This window comes from Triplophysa rosa, linkage group LG2, assembly GCF_024868665.1.
Source record: "Triplophysa rosa linkage group LG2, Trosa_1v2, whole genome shotgun sequence".
In the NCBI taxonomy this organism is placed as follows: Eukaryota; Metazoa; Chordata; class Actinopteri; order Cypriniformes; family Nemacheilidae; genus Triplophysa; species Triplophysa rosa.
In genome coordinates, this window is record NC_079891.1 from 28,174,212 (window position 1) to 28,196,966 (window position 22,755).

The 22,755-nt window shown below is 40.5% G+C and overlaps 3 protein-coding genes across 4 annotated transcripts; all 3 read left to right on the forward strand.

The window, feature by feature from the left end:
* Positions 1 to 47: 47 nt before the first annotated feature.
* mtmr8 (myotubularin related protein 8) lies at positions 48 to 11,167 on the forward strand. The gene is made up of 14 exons (XM_057355590.1): positions 48 to 213; positions 1,355 to 1,477; positions 1,856 to 2,018; positions 2,122 to 2,279; positions 2,399 to 2,527; positions 4,999 to 5,133; positions 7,186 to 7,318; positions 7,528 to 7,637; positions 7,744 to 7,869; positions 8,289 to 8,338; positions 8,616 to 8,816; positions 8,985 to 9,113; positions 9,242 to 9,368; positions 9,459 to 11,167. The coding sequence occupies exons 1-14, from the start codon at positions 190 to 192 to the stop codon at positions 9,750 to 9,752; spliced, it is 1,902 nt and encodes a 633-aa protein (XP_057211573.1). The 5' UTR covers positions 48 to 189; the 3' UTR covers positions 9,753 to 11,167.
* A 1,042-nt stretch (positions 11,168 to 12,209) lies between these two features.
* Positions 12,210 to 15,277, forward strand: asb12a (ankyrin repeat and SOCS box-containing 12a). Of its 2 annotated transcripts, XM_057355602.1 has the most exons (4): positions 12,210 to 12,455; positions 13,212 to 13,410; positions 13,498 to 14,070; positions 14,206 to 15,277. In XM_057355602.1, exons 2-4 carry the CDS (start codon positions 13,221 to 13,223, stop codon positions 14,358 to 14,360), a joined length of 918 nt encoding a protein of 305 aa, XP_057211585.1. In that variant the 5' UTR covers positions 12,210 to 12,455; positions 13,212 to 13,220; the 3' UTR covers positions 14,361 to 15,277. The 2 variants fall into 2 exon arrangements, with proteins under 2 accessions (XP_057211585.1, XP_057211593.1); XM_057355610.1 differs by lacking the exon at positions 12,210 to 12,455 and having other exon boundaries at positions 13,186 to 13,410.
* Positions 15,278 to 15,431: 154 nt separating this feature from the next.
* amer1 (APC membrane recruitment protein 1) lies at positions 15,432 to 21,494 on the forward strand. Its single transcript, XM_057355577.1, has 2 exons — positions 15,432 to 15,608; positions 17,249 to 21,494. The coding sequence occupies exon 2, from the start codon at positions 17,351 to 17,353 to the stop codon at positions 20,165 to 20,167; it is 2,817 nt and encodes a 938-aa protein (XP_057211560.1). The 5' UTR covers positions 15,432 to 15,608; positions 17,249 to 17,350; the 3' UTR covers positions 20,168 to 21,494.
* The last annotated feature ends 1,261 nt before the right edge of the window (positions 21,495 to 22,755 follow it).

Sequence of the window (22,755 nt, forward strand, 5' to 3'; positions counted from 1 at the left end):
TCACGTCGATCACCCACTTCTCGCGATATGTGGACATGTCAGCTGACATGGTTGTAGTCTTCACGTCAGGAAGGAACGCAGCGCCTCTCACTAAATCCGATTTCCTGAAAAAACATGATACAAGGCAATCTAAACACACAAACAGCGAAAGTGTAATTTGGACAGTCGGATGATAACCGAGTGAAAAAGATGGAGCATATAATAACGCCAAAGGTAGGGCTGAATCAACAGGTGCGCTCGCGCAAAGTGACAGAGTTCATATGTTTTATAACAGACTCTCATCCTTGATCATCAACTTCAGACCCTCGATAGATCTGAAAGCATGCCGCAGGTAGCACTTTGTGAACTGTTAAAATAGTTTTGTAAACGCGTTCAGTGATGATTGCTGAATGTCGCACGCTTTAAGTGAGTTTGAATGGACTGAAACGAATTGTCAATTCACAAGTTTAAGATGTATGAACGTAGACCATAAGTATTTCTCTTGAAAGCCTAATCTGAATTTGCAGGAAAGGTAAAAATACATGTATGATTCTTTGCCCAAATTATAAGAGACTGTATCTCTTACTAATGTGTCTGCTCTGTTACATAACATTATAAAGTCATAAGACAATACTAATTGCTGAATGTTCTTGACATTTATAATTTAGATAAAAAGATGTGTGACACAGAGATGTCAGTTCAGAGTGTGTATGTGATGTGGCCAGGTTGTAGAATCAGCAGTACTGCAGGAAATACATCACCGGGTTGTGTTCAAGACAAAAAGTCAATCTCTACAATCTAAACCAAATCCACCATGGTTTCGCTTGGTCTGGCTTTAATGCCAAAATGGACTGCTTTATAAAGACGCTTCATTGCCACTCATTTTATAAAAGGATCTTGGCGTCGATTTCTCACAAATGACTAACAAAATTTTTCCATTTTATTCTGATGGGATTTTTCTATAGTTCTGTTTTCCTAATCGTTCACTGAACAGATTAGTGCTCATTCAATTCATAGAGTGGGAATAAAATCCGATAACAGGCAGAATGAATCAGACTTTGATGCTAATAAAGTCTTATTTAGTGCTGAAGTGGCATCTTCTATTATAATGATGTTTCATTGCCTGTTATTCAATAACCAAAATGACAAAAGTGTAGAGACACGGCCGGGTTGTACTGTAACCAAAGGAAAAGGACATGCTGACAGCGTGTTAAGTTTAAGCATTTCTCTGAGATTTCCTCTCCATTGTGTTAAACATAGACTGGATTGTGGGTTCTGCTTAGGCTTTAACCCTTACAGTCATTTGCTAGTATTTTGTTTGTTCTGCACAGACAGTTAATCATGCACTAATGCATTTCTGATTGGCTTGTTACAGGTGGAAGATGTGAAACTACTAAATAGATATACAGAAAAGAAATCTACTCTGGGAACTCTGTACCTGACCGCTACTCACCTTATCTACGTGGAACAAACCAACAACACGCGCAAAGAAACATGGGTAAATGTAGGCCAATAGAATAAGGGACGGCATAATTGTGTAGCTGCAAGGATTGTGTTTTTATTAGCAGTTAAACATAATAAATGTAAATATGTATCACTGATGTTATATATCATTTGCTGATTGTTTTGTGGGCATTGAAACCGAAAAAAGTCACTCGAAGTGTGAAGTTATTTAAATATATACAGACTAAAATTTGGATGGCAAAAATACAAACATACTATTAGTAAGTCAATTCAGTTTATTTTGAGATGCACCCGTTGAAGAAAATGGCTGGAAAATAATGATACAGCACAATAGAAAGGGCGTGAGAAATAGTTTGAAAGGGTGCGATAAATCTAATGAAAACGGTTGTGTCAAACCCCTGTGTGTTTGAAGGTGTTACATCATCACATCGCGTCTGTGGAAAAACATCCATTAACCACGTCAGGCTGTCCGCTCCTGATCCACTGCAAAACCTTCCAGGTGCTTCACCTGCTGTTTCAAAGAGAGAGAGATTGCCAGGACATCTACCAGTCACTGCTGCGTCTGTCTCAACCAGGTAGACAAACACAGTAGTTTACTAAATGAATGTATTTCTTCAGTTCCCTTTGCACACATGTGCATACTCGGATTATACTAACTGTGCTTTTGTGTCATTATAGTCAAAGAGGAAGAGCTGTATGCGTTCCTCTATAATCCACATCAAAATGAGGACGATAGGAGGCGTGGCTGGGAACTCATTGATGTATCAAATGACTTCAGTAGAATGGGTCTTTCCAATGAACACTGGGAAATCAGCCACCTCAACAAGAACTATGAGGTAGCATCTTCCTGTGACTCAACCATCTTGTAAACAACATTTCACAACAGCTAAACTCTTGTATCAACGACTGTTGCTGACACACTCTAATGGAAATGTTTCTTGACTTTCTCACACAGATCTGTAGCACTTATCCGTCTGTCCTAGGACTCCCCAAAAATGCCAGTGTTGCCACGGTAACAGGCAGTGCCAAGTTTAGGAGCCGTGGCCGACTGCCTGTCCTGTCTTACTATCACAAGGATATGAAGGTATGCTCATACTTCATAAATGCACACAATTGCTCTGTGTAAAATCGTATTAATATAAATGAATATTTATGTAAATTTAATATAAAATAAACTTGGCCAGGTGTGTGCGTCCAATTAAATAGTCTTAAGATATTGTTCTATTTTTATTATGTTAATAAAAATAAATAACAAACACTGATAAAATTATAAGTTTTTACAGATTGTTATTATAAATATTGTATTGTTAGATTAAAGGTCCAGTGTATGAAATTTTGCAGCATCTAGCGGCGGGTTGAAAATTACAACCAACGGCTCACTCCCCCCTCCCTTTCGAAACACTACGGTGGCTGACACAGGACTAAGATGTTGTCACGTTTTTGCTTCTTTGCCAAAGGAGATAACGTATTCAGGGTTTTTCCTGGCTCAAAATGAGGTGGAGGTGGTGCCAACCTGATCTTGTACACACACACGCGCACATGTAGGCCTACTGTACCTTTAAGTGACTTTACATATTAAAACATATTAAACGTTCAAAATTAGATGAAAATGACAATTATTAAGTTATATAAAATATTACTTTGATTCAACCAAACAGAAATGTTTTAAAATCAAATAAAGCTTTTTATGCTTTTCAACTAACTTTTCAGCCCACAATAGCCAACTAAATTAACCAGAAACTCTGCGTTCTCTTGTGGTTCACTGAGCTTTAAATGATTCACTGATCTTTTATATTCGCTGGTGACTGAAAAGTTTCAACAGTTTAAACGAATCGGTTCAAATGAGTCATTCTGATCGCAATGTGTGTTCGTTCATACTGGCGAACTCGCTGTGTACAGTAAAACGCTGATTCAATGAACCATCTGCACAGCTCACAACATTACAATGATGTACACTACGTTAATTTAAGGAAACTTTTAAGAAATTGAACGTACTCTGTTGCAAAACAAACAATATTCACCTTAACAGCCGCGAAACAGTTAATACAGCTCCTAATATAGGGGCAGTTGTGGCCTAATGGTTAGAGAGTCGGACTTGTGACCAGAAGGTTGCCGGTTCGATTCCCAGGGCTGCCAGCGGGCCAAGCCACCCCACCCCACCTAGCTGCTCCCCGGGCGCTGCAGTGATAGCTGCCCACTGCTCCGGCTCACCACTTGCTGTGCGTGTGCTCACTACTCTCTGGATGGGTTAAATGCAGAGGTCACATTTCGGTATGGGTCACCATATAAGTGACTAATAGGTCACTTTCACTTCACTTTAATATAGCTCTTGTACTGCAACTCTACAGCGCCTCCTTTGCGGCGGGCGCAACTGAAGTTACAAATGACAGTCTGTTGAATACACGCAGTGGTTTTTTTTAAGACACCGACATAATTTTGGCGAGAGTCTGAGGCGGCACGAAATTTGACAGAGGCAGCCGCCTCCAATTTTTCTATGCAGGAAAAACTCTGGTATTTACGAAATGCGCTCTGTATAGCAGTTTGTCCATTTAGGGCTACTGTAGAAAAAACATGGCAAATTCCATGCAAGGGGACCCGCGGTGAATAAAAAACTTAATGAAGCGTTATGTAAGGTCTTTATACACCTCTGAAGACAGTTATGTATATTATAGTGCCTTTCTGTCAATACATCCTTCCAAAAAATTACACACAGCACCTTTAAATGCACTGTCGCTTCAAAAATCGCTTTAGTTATAGCATCTGCCAAATGTATGTATTTATTAGGGCTGTGCAAAAATATCGCTACATGGAAATATCGCAATAGTGATACCTCTTCTATCTATATTTTTTTATCATGTCATATACATACGGCCAAAAGTAAGTGGAAGCGAGCATGGCAAAAAATATAAGAACGCTTTGAGCTCTCAGAGCTGATGTGTGGGTGTGGTGTGCTTTGGTTTTCAAAATAAGTAATGGAGTAATGAGTTATATAAAAGAATGCTGTTTGACACAAGTCACTTGGCTACTTCAGTGCATTAGACAAAAAGTTTATTAAGAAAAGTAACAATGACATTTATTGTGCTTTCACGGATGTGACACCAACACATTTACAACACGGATGAACCAGAGGTTGTAGTCTGCCCATGTTCATTGTTTTAACTGTAATGCACCACAACAGCCAAGTGACTTGCGTGAGCCACCTTATTCCCCTGTGCTACCCACTTGAGGGGCGCAATCCACAGTTTGAGAACCCAAACCTCTGATCTAAAGGTCCATGCATCGCACATCATGGCCACTCTGCAGAGGTAAGGGATGTTTTTACACTTATCCTTACAGAAAACCCCCGGTGGTGCACAGCATGTTGTATTTCTAGCTCTACTTTTTACATTTTCTATTTAAAGTATTGCAATATATCGCAAATGTGTATCGTATCGAAATACATAGCAATATATTGTATCGTGACCATCTATCGTGATATGTATCGTATCGGGAGGCACTTGCCACTACACAGCCCTAGTATTTGTTATGTGTTATTTTTGTATTTCTCTGTTGCAGGCTGCGATCTGTCGCTGCAGTCAGCCTTTGTCTGGTCTGAACTCTCGCTGCATGGAAGACGAGCAGATGCTTGAGGCCATCAGCCAGGCGAACCCCAACTGCCCTTTTATATACGTAGTGGACACACGGCCTAAGGTGTGACCCTTAACCTTTCTATATACATTAGAGGACACATAACATGTAAACGTTTATCTTTAAACTTTTAACCCCAGCTGCTCTATCATACATCCAGCAGTCACATAGCAGTGGTGTGATGTCTTAAAGGGGTCATATGGCGGAAATACGTGTTTTTCTGTGTCTGCGTTCTGTGTTTTTATAAAACCTTACCAATCCTTTACATCCTGCTCAAGTTGCGCTGGCAAAGTTGACGTATCGGCTTAATCATCTTCATTTTCCGTATCAGATTCGGGCTCGAATTGATATAAGGAAGTACCGATGACATTTTATCACCTGTCAGTACAATTGCGTGGGAACATGAGGTTCCAAATATGGTAAGAGGCGTTACATTTCCGTGAAACGCTTGCAGTATTCGACCAATCACTACACACTGGTTAACTGGCCAATCATAGCACACCTTGCTTTTCAGAGCGATGAGCTTTGTAAAAAATCAGCACGTTTCAGAGAGGTGGGGCAAAGAGGAGATACAAACATGCACGGTATGTGGAAAATACAGCGTTTTTGAACCTTAAGTCGTGTATACACATTGCCTTACATCTAAAACAAACGATAATATTAGTTTTAGCCCTGTCACATGACCCCTTTAATCTTTCACCCTGTGACCTCTGACCCCAACTGACCTGCTATTTGTGTTGTGAACACATAGGATCATGGATCATCACATAGGAGTATTTAATGCATTGTAGTACTGTAAATTATATTTCATATCCGTTGCATTTATACGATGTGTGTGTTTGTGTTGTATTAGTAATGTGTATACTGTCTAGGGATGGGCGATATTATATCGTTTGCGATATACCGGTAGAAATTCCCCACACGATAGGAATTAGTCTTCCCGCGATATAAACGATAAATTCTAGTTGATGACGTATTTCTTTGTGAGACCCATTCACAGCTCATATGTGAAGCGAAAACGGGTATAGCGGAGGGCGGAAGTGAAGCTGAGAAAGAGTTTGCACTAAAAGACGAGCTCTAAATCTCGTTTAGTTTGGCACTGTAGATGCATCTGAGTTAATGTTTAGTTTCACTTTCGTTTTATTTAATTTGTTTGTTAAGTATTCGTTGATAGTCATAATGCGTTACACCACAACATTTAGTTTGGCTAAAAGTATTTATTTAAACATTCGTTAGATGTTATGCGCGCGTGCGCAAATTGTTTAATATGATTTCTTGCCTGTTATATACAGGATGAACGGAGCGTCCCGTGCACAGCTCGCGCCCACATGTGCTTTCATAGCGACACAGCGCGCACAGCACTGCTGCCTGTTTACATACAGTACAAAATGCGAGTTTGTATTACGTTATTTTAAATACGTTTATGAGCGTATAAAAGCATGGATTATTTAATTAGATTTCTTTTATCCGCATTTTTCTGTTCTCTTTCTTAGCGCGAGTCATAGACAGATTCAGTGTATGTTGCTGTGAGAAGAGAAGGTTCACACAGTTCAAGAGAGAGTGATTGACAGCGTGATGCGATCGATCGTTTCCACCCAACAATAGAATATATACAGTTTTAGGTATGACATGATGTGTTTATTGAGCTTTAGTTCATTTAACTTTTCTTTACTACAACCTTTTGAAGTCGAATCTCACTATTATATTTTATATTTACAAAAATACTGTAGGTATATTTTAGGAGCTGTTTGATTTGGGGTAAGTTTTACTTTTTGATAATATTTGTTTTTCTGAGGGTCTAGACTACATGCAGCTACTATCACTTGACGCAAAAAACAGCGGTCGATGGCGTTATGGATATATCGTCATTTTTATCGTTATCGCAAGAAATACCAAGAATTATCGTGATAGAGTTTTAGGGCCATATCGCCCATCCCTAATACTGTCCTAGTTACTGTTTCCTGTCTCATGTTTCACTGGTGTAACTGGAGAAACCAAATTTCAGTTCAATTCTGAAGGACAGCGGTGACAATAAACCTTGACTTGACCTGACCTTCTGCATATCCAGCTACTGAACGTGCGCACACACTTAGAAATGTCTTTTGTGCTTGTCAGTTGAACGCAATGGCAAACCGCGCGGCTGGAAAAGGCTACGAGAATGAGGACAACTATTCCAATATCAGGTTCCAGTTTCAAGGGATTGAAAACATCCACGTCATGAGAAACAGCCTGCAAAAACTGCTGGAGGGTGAGATGACACACTGTTGCTGTAGTAATATGCAGTATGAGCTCTATGTGAATTGGATATTGGAAATGTAGGTTGTTGATATTTCAGTTTTGTTTATAAATTGCTTTTCACAGTGTGCCAAGCAGCTTTACAGAAAACACAAATACTTGAAAATGAAATGGAATTAGGGAGCATGTGAGGTGATGTTTGGATTGTCTTGGTGTTTACAGTGTGTTCTGTGAAGTCCCCATCCATGAGTGACCATCTGACAGGGCTGGAGAGCTCCGGCTGGCTGAGGCACATCAAATCTGTGATGGATGCCGGTGTGTTCCTCGCAAAGGTACTGATTTCCATACTATAACTGTAGAGAGAGAGCGACTACTAACAGGTACTGATATTGGATTAACTGACTTTATTCAGCAGTTTTGTGTGTGTTTGCTTTACAGGTTGTCTGTGATGAGAAAGCGAGTGTGTTAGTACATTGTTCAGATGGTTGGGACAGGACGGCTCAGGTGTGCTCTTTGGCTTGCATACTGCTGGACCCCTACTACAGAACCCTGAAAGGACTCATGGTAATGACTCAGTAACATAACCTATTAGTGCATACTTATATTTGTCACATTGTTCATGATTTTTCTAATGAAGACATATCATGTAATTTTGTGTTTTATGTAACTGAAACTTATTTTACACAAAAATGTCACATTTTTTTGCTGACACAAACTTTTATGTAGAATCAAATTGGCAAGACATTTCAACTAACTACTAGTGGTGAGTTGCTGTAACTTATAAGAATAAGTTGAAATCACTTGGATGAGTTGAATTATTGTAAAAACATTTAATAAAAAGTAGTATAAGTTGAAATGACTTGCTAAGCCAATTTGATTGTAGAAAAAATAAAATAGTGAAAGTATAACAATAAAGGGATTTTCTTTGTACATTAATGCATTAATATACATACATACATGTCAGAATTGTTTTTTATTTACAGGTTCTGATTGAAAAAGAATGGATCTCCTTTGGTCATAAATTCAGTCACAGGTAAAATTCTTTACTGTCATTCGGTTCAGTACTCAAATCAAAGTGACCAAAACTCCAGGAGAGATGTCATGAGCTTAAGAAATTAAAACTAACCAAAAGTTTAATTGTAATTAATGTTACTGTTATCTTAACAGTGATGCTCGATTATGTTTGTACGTCCATTTTTGTCGCAAAGACAGTAAATGCATAAAAAACTAAAGACTGGAGATCACTATAAGCACACTATTGTCATAGTCGTACGCAGTTTTTTGTGACAGTGTTTTCTTTGTTGCTCCAGGTGTGGCCATCTGGAAAGCGACCCAAAGGAAGTGTCTCCTGTGTTTACCCAGTTCCTAGAGTGCGTGTGGCAGCTGTCAGAGCAGTTCCCCTGTGCGTTCGAGTTTAACGAACGTTACCTCATAGAAATCCACAACCAAGTCTATGGCTGCCAGTACGGAAACTTCATCGGCAACTGTCAGAAAGAAAGACAGGAGTTGAGGTAATCTCACACATTTTCAAATAAAAGCTATCTGTGGATGCAAAGTCACCATTTAATGCGTATGCTTCATTAAAATGATGCTAAATTGTTACCACTACTGTGTATGTTTGTTTATAAGGGTTTATAACTATGACCAAAATGGTTATAATTACAAAGTTTTGATTTTAGGTTGCGCGAGAAGACGTTTTCCTTGTGGCCTCATCTTTTGGAAAACCATCATCAGTATCGGAACCCATTGTACCGGCGTTCATTAAAGAGCACAGTGCTCAGACCCAGCACTTTACCCCTTCACTTCAAGTACGGATTAGACCTCTCTTAAACACAAACCACAGAATTACATGTACCAGATTTGCAGCTTCACTTTTAAGCAAGCACAAATGTGTGTGAATTGACAAATTTATACTGTTCTGTGTGTGTTTTCAAAGGTTCTGGTGTGGGATGTATAATCACTATGACAAAGGCATGCACCCAAAACAGTCTGTTGTAGACCAGCTGCTGTCCCTCATGCAGAGGCAGGTGGATGGAGAGAAAACCATGACTGATCTACAGAGGGTAATAGGAGCTGTGGGTGTTGTAGTCTTTGTCGGTGTGTGGAGAGGCATTCGATTGACATTACGCTGTCTCCCCTTCTTTCATTTACAGCAGCTGGCAGTTGCTGACGGAGTTCTCCCTGATCCGTCTGGACCAATCAACACATCTGCAAAACAGGACAGTCCGCGTGAGAAGACGCCTACTGCTACTGTTGTCCAATCGAATGGAAGCTGTAGCCCTTTGAATAATGGTGCTGCAAAGGAGGCGGGGACGGATTCAAAACAGCACAATGGGGAAGAAGGGGCGGAGCCAGCTGCCACCCAGCACGGTGTGACCTCCTCAAAGGAAAAACCTGTTTCTGTGGAAACAGAACATTCCAAAGAGGAGGTTCAAGAATCCTCTTGAGTTTCCATAGTAACAGAACAGACATTTTGACTGAAACCCCAAAGAACAAATGTCCAGAGTATTAAAAAGATATGTACAGTACTGTTACCATGGAGATCTCTACACACTGCAACAACACAACAAAACATCCCCAAAGCTGTTTGTGATTCTGTCTTGTTGTGTATTAGTTTTATAGCACTTGGCAGATTGTTTTTACCTGTGATGTTTGTTCACTGAACGTTACTCAAACGTTCTATGAGTTTTCTAGTGTGTGTGTTGGTCTTCAAAAACACCATGAGCCATATGCTTTGAACAAAAACAGGTTTGACTAGAAATAACCTAACATGTGGACTTGTTTAAATGCCATTATGATCAAATACGATGTTGGATTATTGTGCTGTAGACGTTTTAATGTATTTTATATTCACGCTTGATTTAAAAATGATTGTGTACAGCACATCAAGCCATACAAACTATTTACTTGTGCAAAGCATGATACTGATTGATTCAGACAGCTGTTGTGAGATTTAGGTTGATAAAGGGACCACAAGATATAGATTCAAATTATTATACGTTTTTGCACAAATTTGTTTTGTGAGGTGTCCTGCACTGCACGTAGCCCTTTTTGCTTAAAAAGGCACAAAACCGAAAGTTTTTTGAGAGTTTTGAGAAAAGGGAAATGACTGGTTAATGCAATAAGCTTTTGCATTGTTTACACTTACAATGTAGTTTAAATGCCAAACAAACTATCCAAAGCACATACATTTGTCTGATGGCAGACTTCTCAGATTTTGGCCAAATATTTTGAATACATTGCATGTATATTTTTTGCAAAACAACATTTTTAAGTATGTCTGCTGCTTGATATGAAATTGATTTCAAAGCTTTTGTTCTAAATCCCTGGCTGCTATGGAGCAAGCTCAGGCTATAAATAATTTTAATTTTGTGTTAGCTGAGAAATCAATATTTTTTTTCCTTTATAGAGAATTTTGTCTTTTCAAATCCTGGTTTGTTTACATTCTTTTTTTTACTGATTAAATGCAAAGCAATAGCAGGACAGCAATAGCTAAACATAAAAAATATATATAAGCCAAGGGAAATGTGTTACCACTGATATAGGAACTGTATGACAATCTGTGGTTACATCTGTCATTTTTAAATTTTAACCAAACAAAGACTGTTGCTCTGTGTAATAACTGTTTATGTCAAATCATTTTGTACACGCTTGTTTTGATCATTGCACTTTTTATACATTTTTGTTGTGCACCATTGAATTTAAATGGATGTTTTCTTTAAATAAATATACCTTTTCTACACTGTGCATTATACTGTATCATGCTTATTTGTGTGTGGAAAACACGAACTCACAACTTATTACAACTTACAAGTTATTACACAACTTCAACTTGGCTGCAGCAGTAGAGACCAAGAGAGTGGCAGCAAATGCCATCCCCCCCAAAATGCCAAGGCTAACTCGCTAAAAAGGCAACCTTTTATTCGGGAGGGGTAGAAACCGCGGGCCAAGCCCTCGACCCCTGATTCAGGTCTGCTGAGTATAGCCAGGGATTGGGAAATGAGAGTTGATTTAAACCACAGACTTACTTTCCCCTTGGAAATCGCAGCGACCAACCTGCGGCCGGACATGGTTCTGTGGTCTAGCTCCAGTAGGACAGTCCTCATAGTTGAGTTGACTGTACCTTGGGAAGATGCCTTTAACGAAGCATTTAAAGGAAATCTCTGGTATGCCACTTGGCAGCTGAGTCTGAAGATTGGGGATGGACAGCGAAAGTGTTCCCGGTGGAAGTGGGCTGCAGGGGGTTTGTTTCCAATTCCACTACAAGGCTGCTTAAGAAAGTGGGGATCAGAGGACAGGCCCAACGGACGGTAGTCAAAGAACTTGCCACTGTCGCTGAGAGAAGCAGCCACTGGCTGTGGTTGAAACGGCAGGCATAACAATACAACATATATGGGCTGCCATGGTTAGAGAGTCGGACTCGTGTCCAGAAGGTTGCCGGTTCGATTCTCAAGGCCGGCGGGTAACGACTGGAGCGTTTGAGCTGCAGTAATAGCTGCCCACTGCTTCTGGTATATGTGTTCACGACTTGCAGTGCGAGAGTTCACTACTCACTGGATGGGTTAAATGCAGAGGTCCCATAGCTGACAAATAGGTCACTCTCAGAGGTCAGGTCCAGTGGAGGATAATAAAGAACAGGCCAGTGGTGCAGAAAGAAGAAGCCAATGGCTGTGGTTTAGGCTGATGGACACAGCATGGGCTGCCAGATGATCTTGTAACAATGCGACACACACCCAGGTCTGATCAACCTGTGGTGGGCCTCCCTTGGCTGAGGGTGTCTTGTGATAAAGGGAAACACCCAATGAGGCTAAGGTGCACAACTGACGACGTGTCGCATATAATCATTTATCCCCCAAACACAGAGGATGCCTACCTGATGAACCAGTGAAACCTCAGACCTCCTTTCCTTTGACTGCTTCCCCCCTGTCATGCATAAATGGCGTGGGAAATGTCCTATTGCTTCCTATTGGGCAATTCAACTGTGCTGAAATAGTGGGATTATAACACCTAGTCCTATTAAGCGAATCTAAGCAAATAGGTTTCTGAAAGAAGGCCAGTGTTGTGTGCGCGCGCACAGCGCCCTCTGTGGCCGCCCAAGGAATATCTTCCGCACATTAGCGTTCGTTCCTGTTGGTCTTATTTTTAGCTGGGTGAGTGTCCTTGACAAGCCTTAAATACCTGCCTTATAGCGAAATTTTGTACATTTTTAGTTGTAGTTACTTTTAAATGTGTGTATGTTTGACAGCAAGGTGGTGAATGTAAATCCTCGAGAGTGAACTCGGCTTTGTTTACAAATATGGTTGTTCACTGACAACCTCCTAGAGCTTGATATATATATATATATATATATTACGTAGACTATCAGTTTTTATCTGCTTATTTTACTTGCATGTAAATGCCTTCAATCTTGTTTTATGATTCTTTTGTATTTATTACGGCTTGACTTGTTTGTCAGTCGGCTAACTAGCCGTGTAAGCTAGCAGTGCGCTACAGCTAACGTAAATAATAACGTTAGATGGGTAAAGTTGGTCATGACATAAAATCCTAAATATGTCGTGTTTAAAGGTTGTTTAACATGTGTTAAGTGCCGTCAGAGAAATGAGTAATGATAATACATTTTTAAAAGAAATAGTTATCCTGTCCCGTATAAGCGCTTGTTGTTGTGCAAACGTTAACTGAAACATTGGAATATAGAATTGAGTAAAACTGTAAAAAGTTTACAGAATCTGTGTCTCAAAACATAGTAAGCCTTCTACCTAGACAGCTTATTAGGGACATAAAAAATTTGTTTCATTCAATTTGATTCAGCTTTTGTGTTTGTTATGTGTATTATGCACACGATGTTATCCACTACAGCAACATTGTCCATGCACGAACCTCTATCTTTCTCTCCCCCTTCTCTGCAGATCTCCTCCATGCTCCAGCTGCGGCCGGTGGAAGAGGATGAATCAGCTTCTGAGAGTCTGGAGCTGAATCGAGCTGTGGCGGATAATGACCACTTCCTATTGGCTGAGCTGTTGTCACAAGAACGTTACAGGAAGTGCATCAATCATCAGAGCGGTTGGGGCATCCCAGGTACCCCTTTACGCATGGCTGCATCCAAAGGTACACCCTTGCACGCACCCTCTGATGTCACATCATCATGCTTTTTAAGAGCTATGTAGTACAACAACATAATTCTTCTTTTCACAGGTCACCTAAAGTGCCTGCAGGTGCTCCTGGCCCACGGGGCAGAGGTGGATCGCCTGGATGTGAAGGCCCAGACTCCTCTTTTCACCGCTGTGTGCGGGAGGTACCTGAGTTGTGTCCTTGCTTTGCTTCGTGCTGGTGCTAACCCTAATGGAAGTCACTTGAACAACAGCTCACCTGTGCTCACCGCCGCCCGGGAGGGCGACCCAGAGATCCTCCGCCAGCTGCTTCAGCACGGAGCAGAGGTCAACGCCAGATCAAAGGTGACACTGTGGGCCTCAGGGGTTGCGGTGTGCAGTGGACCGCTCTACCTGTCAGCCATATATGGACACCTGGACTGTTTTAAAATGTTGCTGTTGTACGGGGCAGAGCCGAATTATAACAGCCCGGAGGATAAAGTAATCGGCAAAGCCACGCAGCAGAAGACGGTGCTGGAATTGTGTTTGAGACACGGCTGTGGAGTCGAGTACATTCAGCTGCTCATTGACTTTGGGGCCAATGTCTACCTGCCTACCCTCATTATAGAGAAGAGCACCAAACAGAATGAAGCTGTCGAGCTGCTACTCAAAGAACGAGGTGAGAGGGAGTTAGCAGGGCAGGAATATTGTAATTTGTGCTGGAAATTTCACTACTTCCTTGCATTTAGCAGATAAGTTTTCTTATGTTTGCCTGTAGATATTGATTTTTTCCCCCTTTCTTTCCCTCTCACAGGGTGTCCAAAGTCTTTGGCGTCTCAGTGTAGGCTGGCCATCCGTAGACATCTGAAACACATAAACAGGATTCAGTTTATAGACACTCTGGATATTCCACCCAGGCTTATCTGCTATCTTAAACACAAGCATATGAATAGTCCATTGGTTCAGTGACGGTGCATACTCAACTGTGCCTATATCAATGGACAGGTCAATCATTCACACTTCTAGATGGAGATAGACAGACTTTCAAGAAAAGTAACCAGACTCATGAAGAGATGCACATACAACAGTACAGTTTGCTCAGTTTACATCTGTGCATTGTATTAAACTGGAATAACCTTTGTCATTCAGATCAGACAAATTGTGTATAGAACTTTACCAGAAGTGTTGTTATAATTTAATGTTCAAGAACTATGCATTCTCATACAGCCTGTACTTCCTTTTCAGTGTCTTCTGAGGATGTTATTTCTCATTCTAAATGAATAGTTGTAAAGTGTTTTAATTGGATTATTAGATGGCCTATTTCTGTGTGATTTATAGGGAGCTTTTATTATATTATGAGTGTTTTGTTAAATGATAAAAGCGTGATGAAGAATAACTTAATTATTAATTAATATAATAACTTTATATTATTCTATATAAAATAACTTAATTAATTAAAATCTTAATATCATATATATATATATATATATATATAATTGTTGTATTGTGTTTGTTTAATCTCTTGATGTGCATGCAGCAGTCGTCATATAACCAGCACATTGCTGAAACAAGAAATTACGTTTACACACAAAGTTTTACAAAAAGAAAATGCAAAGCAACATGTTTTCTTTATACATTATAGCACAATAACATTTTTGCCAATATAATCCTGCTGTGGACAACATCTTTTTATTTTATACAAACTGCTGAACACTAGAATTATTATCTAGTGAAGTGAAAGTGACCTATTAGTCAGATATGGTGACCCATACCCGAAATGTGACCTCTGCTTTTAACCCATCCAGAGAGTAGTGAACACACGCACACCCGGATGGTTAATAATGGTTATTGTACTCCATAAATAAAACGGTTCACAACTCAAAGTGTTTACATTTAGCTGTTTAAATTTAATATTTTACCTTCACAATCTAAATACATTGATACTACGCTTCCCAAAATGCATCTGGAGCGGAAAACCCGACCCAGTCGCTCCAGCCCATGAACAAAGTAAATAAAAAAAGACGCAATCGACGTCATCATCTGGTCGCCAAATGACATCTTTCGAAAGCCGTTCTCGCGGTACTTTGATGTCATAAGCCGATCGTTCTGCACAAGGCCATGTATGGTCAAACCCACCTATAGTCTCGAGCTCCTGCTGCGCGAGAAGCAAGCAGATCATTAACGTTACACGTTCTGACAAAAACATGGGAAAATAAGGTGAGTTCCCCTCACGTTTTCAAATCGCCCGTATTATGTGTTTATTTATAGGAAATGTGCATGAATTGGTTCATAGAAATAGCCGTCTGTGTGTGCAAGACAGAACACAAGTGAGAGTACAGCGGTCGCGAGCTGGTTAGCGTCTGGGCTAACGCGCGCAAGTGATGGTGTCCAGCTGGGGACACTGTGTGCAATCTGTTGATAGTTCATCTTTTATTGTCCGTAATGCAGTATTGTGTGTAATTTGTCATCGGGGCGTATTTCGTTGATGATAACTTGTTTCTTTTCTTTTTGTTCATGATGTCATTGCAGCGAGTGTAGAGGCCCGTTGAGTTCAGTCATCTTTTGTTTTGATAGCAGATTTAAATCTTCGAGTGTGTTGCATTGCAAAACGCAGCCTTTCATAGCCACGAATTTGTTGTCGTGTCGTTGAAGGTCATTGGTTGTTTGTACTAGAAATAATTTTGTAAAAATAAAAATTCAGTCATTTATTCACACTTTTGCCGTTCAAAACCAACGGCACACACGGTGTTTGTGGAACACAAAAGACAAGAGGGTGGTTAATGAATTTTCATGTTTTGGGTGGACTATTCCTTTATGTTCTAGGTTCAGTCACATTGTTACTTCAGATAAATCCAGATTAGTGTGCTGGTCTGGAGCCGACTGTTTTGAACTGTTTCGAGTCCCCAACTGTTTGACCTGCTCTATTATTTTGACAGGCTTTGACCCATAAGCACATTTTTGCACTCTTTTAAATTATTAAGTGATGTATGTAATCCTTTGCATGAAACTTTGATTTATTCAAGATAAAATACATATATTATAATATATTATATAAAGTATGAGTGTAGTAGAAAGTTAAAAACTGTGTCATGAATCTGTGATCTTAAAGTGATAGCTCACTCAAAAGTCAGGAATAACATTTTTTTTTTTTTCCTTTTTTTTTATTTCTTTTTTTTGTTTTTTTTTTCTGTGGGACACAAAAGAAGACATTTTGAGAAATGTCCCAGTGGTTTTGTGTCCATACAGTGGAAGACCTTGGGGTGCAATGTTGTTTGGTTTCAAAAAATATCTTCTTTTCTGCTTTCTGCAGAAGAAAGTCATACAAGTTTGCAATGAAATGACATGAGGTGAGGAAGAGCAAATAATGAAATAATTTTTATTTTTAGGTGAACAATCCCTTTAAATGACATAGATCACACGATCTATAAATCACAACTAAGATTTGACCAACATCTAAAATACTTACAAATGTACAATGTTGTTAAGTATTGAAATTAAGATTTTCCCATTAGACCATTTTTTATTTTAAATACATTCCTAGGGGTATTTGTATTTTTAAATGCTGTATGTGTTGTAAATTTGAACAGGAATAACGCTAAATGATTGTAACTTTTGTAGATTATAAAACTGTTACATATCATGTTTAATTTTGGATGATATTAGTATGGCATCCATATATTACATGTTGGTGAAATTTAATCTGGTAAACATGTGATCTGTACTATTGATGGTGTGTTTTCTTTTAATCATACCTGTATCATTTCATAGCCTTTAAGGTTTATGTAGGAAGGTTGATTTCTTGAATTGATTGCGAAAATAAAGTTCCTAATTGTGTTTATTTTCTGTTTCTTACACAGGTATAACATGTATAAACACAGTCCTCGACCCTTCCAGCCTGTAACACAGGGTGGCGTACTTACCACAAGCATGCTGCATTAGCCACAGTCGTCTTTGTCAGTATGGAGACCACAGGAAGTGAGGCTGTTGGTGCAACAGGCGGGCAACAATCAGTCTCTGCTACCCATGATGCTCAACAACCTCAGTCACCCCCTTCGGTTAAAATGCGGAGGTCTTTTAAGTTTTTTGGCGGTCGGAAGAGCATTTGTGTTCTGCCAAGCTTTTTTGGGAGCCGTGGCAAAAGCCAAATCAAGGCGTCATCTAAAACGGGATTAACGAAGAGCCAAACTTACGATGGGGTGAGCAGAGCATGCTGGGAAGATTTGGGCAGAGGCAGCAGCGAAGTGGCTTCCAGGGACTTTGAATTCTGCAGCTCCTGTGACCCTCAGAAAACACCAGAGGATCATGGGAAGTCTCAGTCACTGCCGAGACAGCGGAGAGGTCTTCGGGGCCTGTTCAGCAGCATACGAAGACACAGGAAGAGCAAAAATGCTGAACCGGACAAACGTGAGACACTTGAAATGTCCTCGGGCTTTCGTTCCGAAACTGTGCCTGGTGCCTTGTCGAGCATCTGTGACCGTAATGATAACCGTGACGACAGTCAGGGTGAAGAGTCGGTGCCAGATGTGCCTAATCAAACCGCAGGTAGTGAGTGCGAACTGCCCTTGGCTGCCACTGAATGTACAAATGATGCATTGCTAGTGCCTGAGAAACGGAGAAGCAGGGGAGAGATGGATATGAGGAAGAGAGCAAAAGAAGAGGAGAAGGAGGAAGAGTCGCAAAATGAGAGGCGGGAAGGGCTGACTACATATCATGAACCCTTAAGTGCAGAGTCCGAACTGGATCGATTGGCTGAACAAAACATGGACGAGCTTCCAGCTGCATCATGCTCCTCCGAAAATGTGAATTTGATATTCGGCGATGTTTCGTCGTTGAAGAGCTTTGATTCGCTGACTGGTTGTGGAGACATCATTGCAGACCAGGACGATGTCAGTGTTGCGGAGAGCTCTGTGTCTGCTGAGAGAGGCAGCCGAAATGCAGGGAAAAGGAGCTCATGTTTCGTCACCTATCAAGGCGGAGGGGAAGAGATGGCGACTCCTGATGAGGTAGATGCTGATTATCTGCAAAGTTTATGGGAATCTGAAACGAGTAATGAAGTCTGCTACGTCCCCTCAGACAGAGGCTCTGATACCCTGTCGCTCACTCCTGATCAGCAAATCAGCTCCATCCTAGCTAACTCCAACAGCAGCCCACTGGGAGTCACGGAAACGGCTCTCACTGCTGACCTTCTGAGCCCACAGAGCGATCGACAAGAATCGGTGCCCAACAGCGACGAGGGATACTATGACTCCACCACACCAGGACTGGAGGAGGAGAGTAGAGAACAACCACACCAGGAAAGACTTCCAAGGGACAGCTACAGCGGCGATGCCCTTTATGAACTTTTCGAGCCTGATGATCGCATACTTAGCCCTGGTCTTCCTCCCAAGGTTTCCCATCAATTTGTTGAAGCGGCCTTGATGGGTAATAAGAGTCCAACAAACCCTCTCTATGCCTTGGCATCAACTGCCCTGGAGACGGGTTCCATGGAGACGGAGGAGGAGCGCTTGAGCAAAATCCAGCATGCCCTTCTGTGCTGTGAGCTTCAGAATCTCAGAAGCCCATCCAAAGACCGGCTTCTGTTCCATACCGAACGCTTCTATGATGATACACGCCTTACTGTAGACAACGAAAAGACTGCTTCTGAATCACTACAGAGAACCCAGGGTTTAAAAGAGACACCTCTCAGCAGGTCTCAAAAGCAAGACAGTCAATTGTTTGCAACACTTTCTGATTCACATGTCCCAGAGGCACCTAGATTGCAGCAGAAGTCGGCAGCGCACACTGAGCATCAATCTGAGGATCTTGTACTGCCCACCAGAGTCTGTAGCCAATCCCAGGAAGAGCTGATGGTCTGTTTTTCCCAAGCGCTTGTGGATTTTACCAAGAACACCCGGCTTTACTGTAACTCAACCGAGAGTCTCGATGGCTCCGAGTCAAGTTCTCCTTTCGGCCCGAGTTTGAGCGCCCTGCCCACCATCGTCACATTCGACGTGGTCGACATGGAGAATGAAGGTGAATGTGAGCAGCAGACCGATCTGGTGGAGGAAGAGGAGGTGTTGGCATCCCCTTACGAGCCTTTTGAGGACGATGGATGCTACCTGCAGCAGGATGCATTTGCAGAGTGTGACCAACATACTTTTGATGCCTACGAACAGAGTCTGTTGCTCAGTAACGCATGGGGCATCGCAAGCCTTCCACGGCATCTCAGTTTGGGTCGGCCGTGCCCACCAGTCCCTGCCCCGTTAGCACTAAATCGACGTAGTAGATCTCTTGACACGGACAGTCTGGAATTTCAGACTAGTGAGATTTACACAAGCGGAACCACTTATGAGTCAAAGGGAGCTGCGTTTTTACAGGGTAGGACTGCCAACCGCACTGACATGGCTTTATCACGACAACCCTGTAGGGTAACTGTGGACTGTAGTAGGAGGCGGGGCTATGGGTGGGACCCTGACCATCACACCAACCCCTTGCCACATGTGAACCAACTGGCTGTCAGGCCTTCACATCTTCCTCTTCAAAACAACTGCCGTAATTGTAGCCCTGCCGGTGTCAGTAGAGTAGAAGGTGAGTGGGAGATTTTGTTTGGCGGAGGAGATGCGCTCTACCCCTGCAGTTATCCTCCCAGTGGCACGCAGTGGAAAAATCGACCTGTTGGGGTCACTCTGGGGGTGCCACATCTTCGTTCGGACCAATCCATAGAGCAGAGAGAAATTGCAGTGAAAGGCAGGAGGGCGGAGCTTGAGGGTTTCACCACTGCACCGCCTAAACCATAAACAACAAAAACATGAACATCTCTCCTGCTCGAAAAAAAAAATTCAAATACGTCTCGTCACCAAAGACGATGCTGGATGTTTACTGACACTTTTGAATTGTATCACACACACACTTTCACTCTAGTTGCTGTTTCTGCCGGATAAGCTATTGTATTATTTTGTGATGTACTGTGTAGTTTTTGAGCTTTGTTTTAGTTTATTTGGGGTTAAGAGGAATTGTTAGTATCTTGTGTGTTACAGCATTACACGGCAGGTGCTGTCCATATGCAGATGCCATTTTGCTTTGCATATATGTAGCCAGCGAGCCAGGTATTGCCATCTAAAAATGTTATCATTTTGCAAATATTATGAAAATTCCATAAATTATGAGTTTTAGACTAAGATTGGTGAAACAGAGCAGTCTATCTGATTTTCCATATTACATTTTGTTTTAAGTGATGAACAGGATTTTTTGATTCAACACCGTTGTGCATTTAAAACTATTGTATGTTTTTTTAAAGTTTTTAATGTTTACATTCTAATTTTTAGTTTAGAACACTACATTCTGAGAGAAATATTGCAGTCAACAAGTCAGCTGTGTTTAAAGGCATTTTGGCATGTCTAAAAATGTCACTTGTGTACACTATTTACTGAAGACTACCCATAAATATCCATATGAATCAGCTCTAAGCAGCTTGATCATTTTGGATTACTTTCAAAACTCTTTTGCTGCTAAACATTGTGATTGGTTGGGAGACCTCAAAGTATTAACCCTGCGCCGATATTTTCATTATCCAAATACATTCGATTCAGATTTGGCTTAGTCGTCAGTAAACATGATCTGTATAGTTGATAATCAAAGGGTACTATCTTCATTCATTTGAGACTGAGTAAGTAGAAATGCCTTAAACGACGATTTGTGATTGTTTATGCTGTTTTACTAGTCACACGATCATCTACCTTCATCATGCCAAAGTCTGTTTTATGCACTTATTGTTTTCAGCCAGTGCTTATATTCAGCTCATAAGAATGAATCAACCTTTGCAGATGAATCAGTGTTGTGCTTTAGTTGTATATGTGCTGTTCCATTTTAACTTTTTTGGTATTTGCAATTGTGTGATTGGAATTGAATGCATTTTTTCCATGCACAGACCAAGAATGTTAGAATATCATAAAGAGAACCTGACTTATTGTCATTACCCTTTTTGTTATTGTAAATGCGTGAAAACAGGGTTAACATGCATATCAAACCCAGTACACCTCTGGCACAATATCTTTCCACACACTAGTCAAAGCGCACACACAAAAATCAACTTTGACTCATTCGAAATGGAAATAAACCCTTGAGACATCAGTATTGCATTTGTGATTTTTTTTTCAGTATGATTTAAGTGCTGTAGTCATTTGAGATATTAGCCTTCTTGGCTTTCTTGTATGCACTGTTAGTAAAAGACTTATTTTTGAGATCTTCAAATGTGATTTACACTAAAGTGTAATCTTAAAAAGTATTAATAGGCCATCTAAAGTCCTGTTTTTAAAATCCTTATATTGGACATTTTTCTTAAAGGGGAAATTCACTCAAAAATATAAATTTTGTTATTATTTATTCACCCTCGTGTCATTCCAAAACCTGTATATGACTCTTGGAACACAAAAGAAAATACTCTGAGGAATGTCTCAGTGTGGTTTTGTGTCCATACAATGGAAGTCAATGCTGGTCCATGTTGTTTGGTTACAACATTCTTCAAAATATCTTCTGTTGTGTTGTGCAGAACAAAGTCATACAGGTTTTAAATGACATGAGGGTGAGTCAATTTTTGGGTGAACTATCTCTTTAATGTATTGTTATAATCTTACTTTGAGGAAGGAGTTAATACTTCATCATGCTTGGTAATGCAGATTTCAACATGAGGTGCATTTTAATGATGCTGTTTTAAGGTAACTGGTTTTTGTAGAGAGAAATAAACACGACAAGGGTCCAAAAACGTCTATATTTTTATGATCTACATAGCACTACCTGATTAGCAATGCTCATACTCTTGTTTGATTGACAGGTGGTCTCCACTCTAAAGTCAAGGAGGCCCCAGTTGTCATGGAAACTGGTTTAAACTGTCGCTTCACGTCGTGACGAGCAGTGGAGAACAAAATAAATGCAAGCAATTCGTGATTGACAGCAACAGTCTTTGCCCAGCCCTGTTTTTCTTTTTTTTTGCCGCAGCTGTCAGTTTACCCGTACGTCATAAATAAAAATTAACTAGCCATCACTTCTGCTCGTGCGTTCTTGGTGTACTAACTAGAGCAACGATGTAAACATCAGCTCAGTTTTGTCTCCCTCTGCTGGTTAATATTGTGTCTAACAATACATCAACACTAATCTAAAGAAATGTTTTATGCTTTATATCCTGTTTTGTATGCTTTTTGTATCCGTATGTATCTTTTGATTTTAACATGGTTTGCTAGTTTAGTTACACATTGTGTCCAATCATCCATTTAATCTAGAATAGTTGCTTTTTCAAATTGTCCTGCTTTTTGCCTGATCACTCCTGTTCACCAACATTTTCTCTGACATTTTATGCAGATGCTTTTATCCCAGGTAATTTACACATAAA

Bases quoted from the DNA above. Each gene is read 5' to 3' on its own strand.
- asb12a (XM_057355602.1), top strand. From the start codon at position 13,221: ATGCTCCAGCTGCGGCCGGTGGAAGAGGATGAATCAGCTTCTGAGAGT. The intron at 13,411-13,497 runs GTACACCCTTGC...TTCTTTTCACAG, and splicing joins ACGCATGGCTGCATCCAAAG to GTCACCTAAAGTGCCTGCAG. The intron at 14,071-14,205 runs GTGAGAGGGAGT...TCCCTCTCACAG, and splicing joins GCTGCTACTCAAAGAACGAG to GGTGTCCAAAGTCTTTGGCG.
- amer1 (XM_057355577.1), top strand. From the start codon at position 17,351: ATGGAGACCACAGGAAGTGAGGCTGTTGGTGCAACAGGCGGGCAACAA.
- mtmr8 (XM_057355590.1), top strand. From the start codon at position 190: ATGGAGCATATAATAACGCCAAAG. The intron at 2,019-2,121 runs GTAGACAAACAC...GTGTCATTATAG, and splicing joins GCTGCGTCTGTCTCAACCAG to TCAAAGAGGAAGAGCTGTAT. The intron at 9,114-9,241 runs GTACGGATTAGA...GTGTTTTCAAAG, and splicing joins ACTTTACCCCTTCACTTCAA to GTTCTGGTGTGGGATGTATA.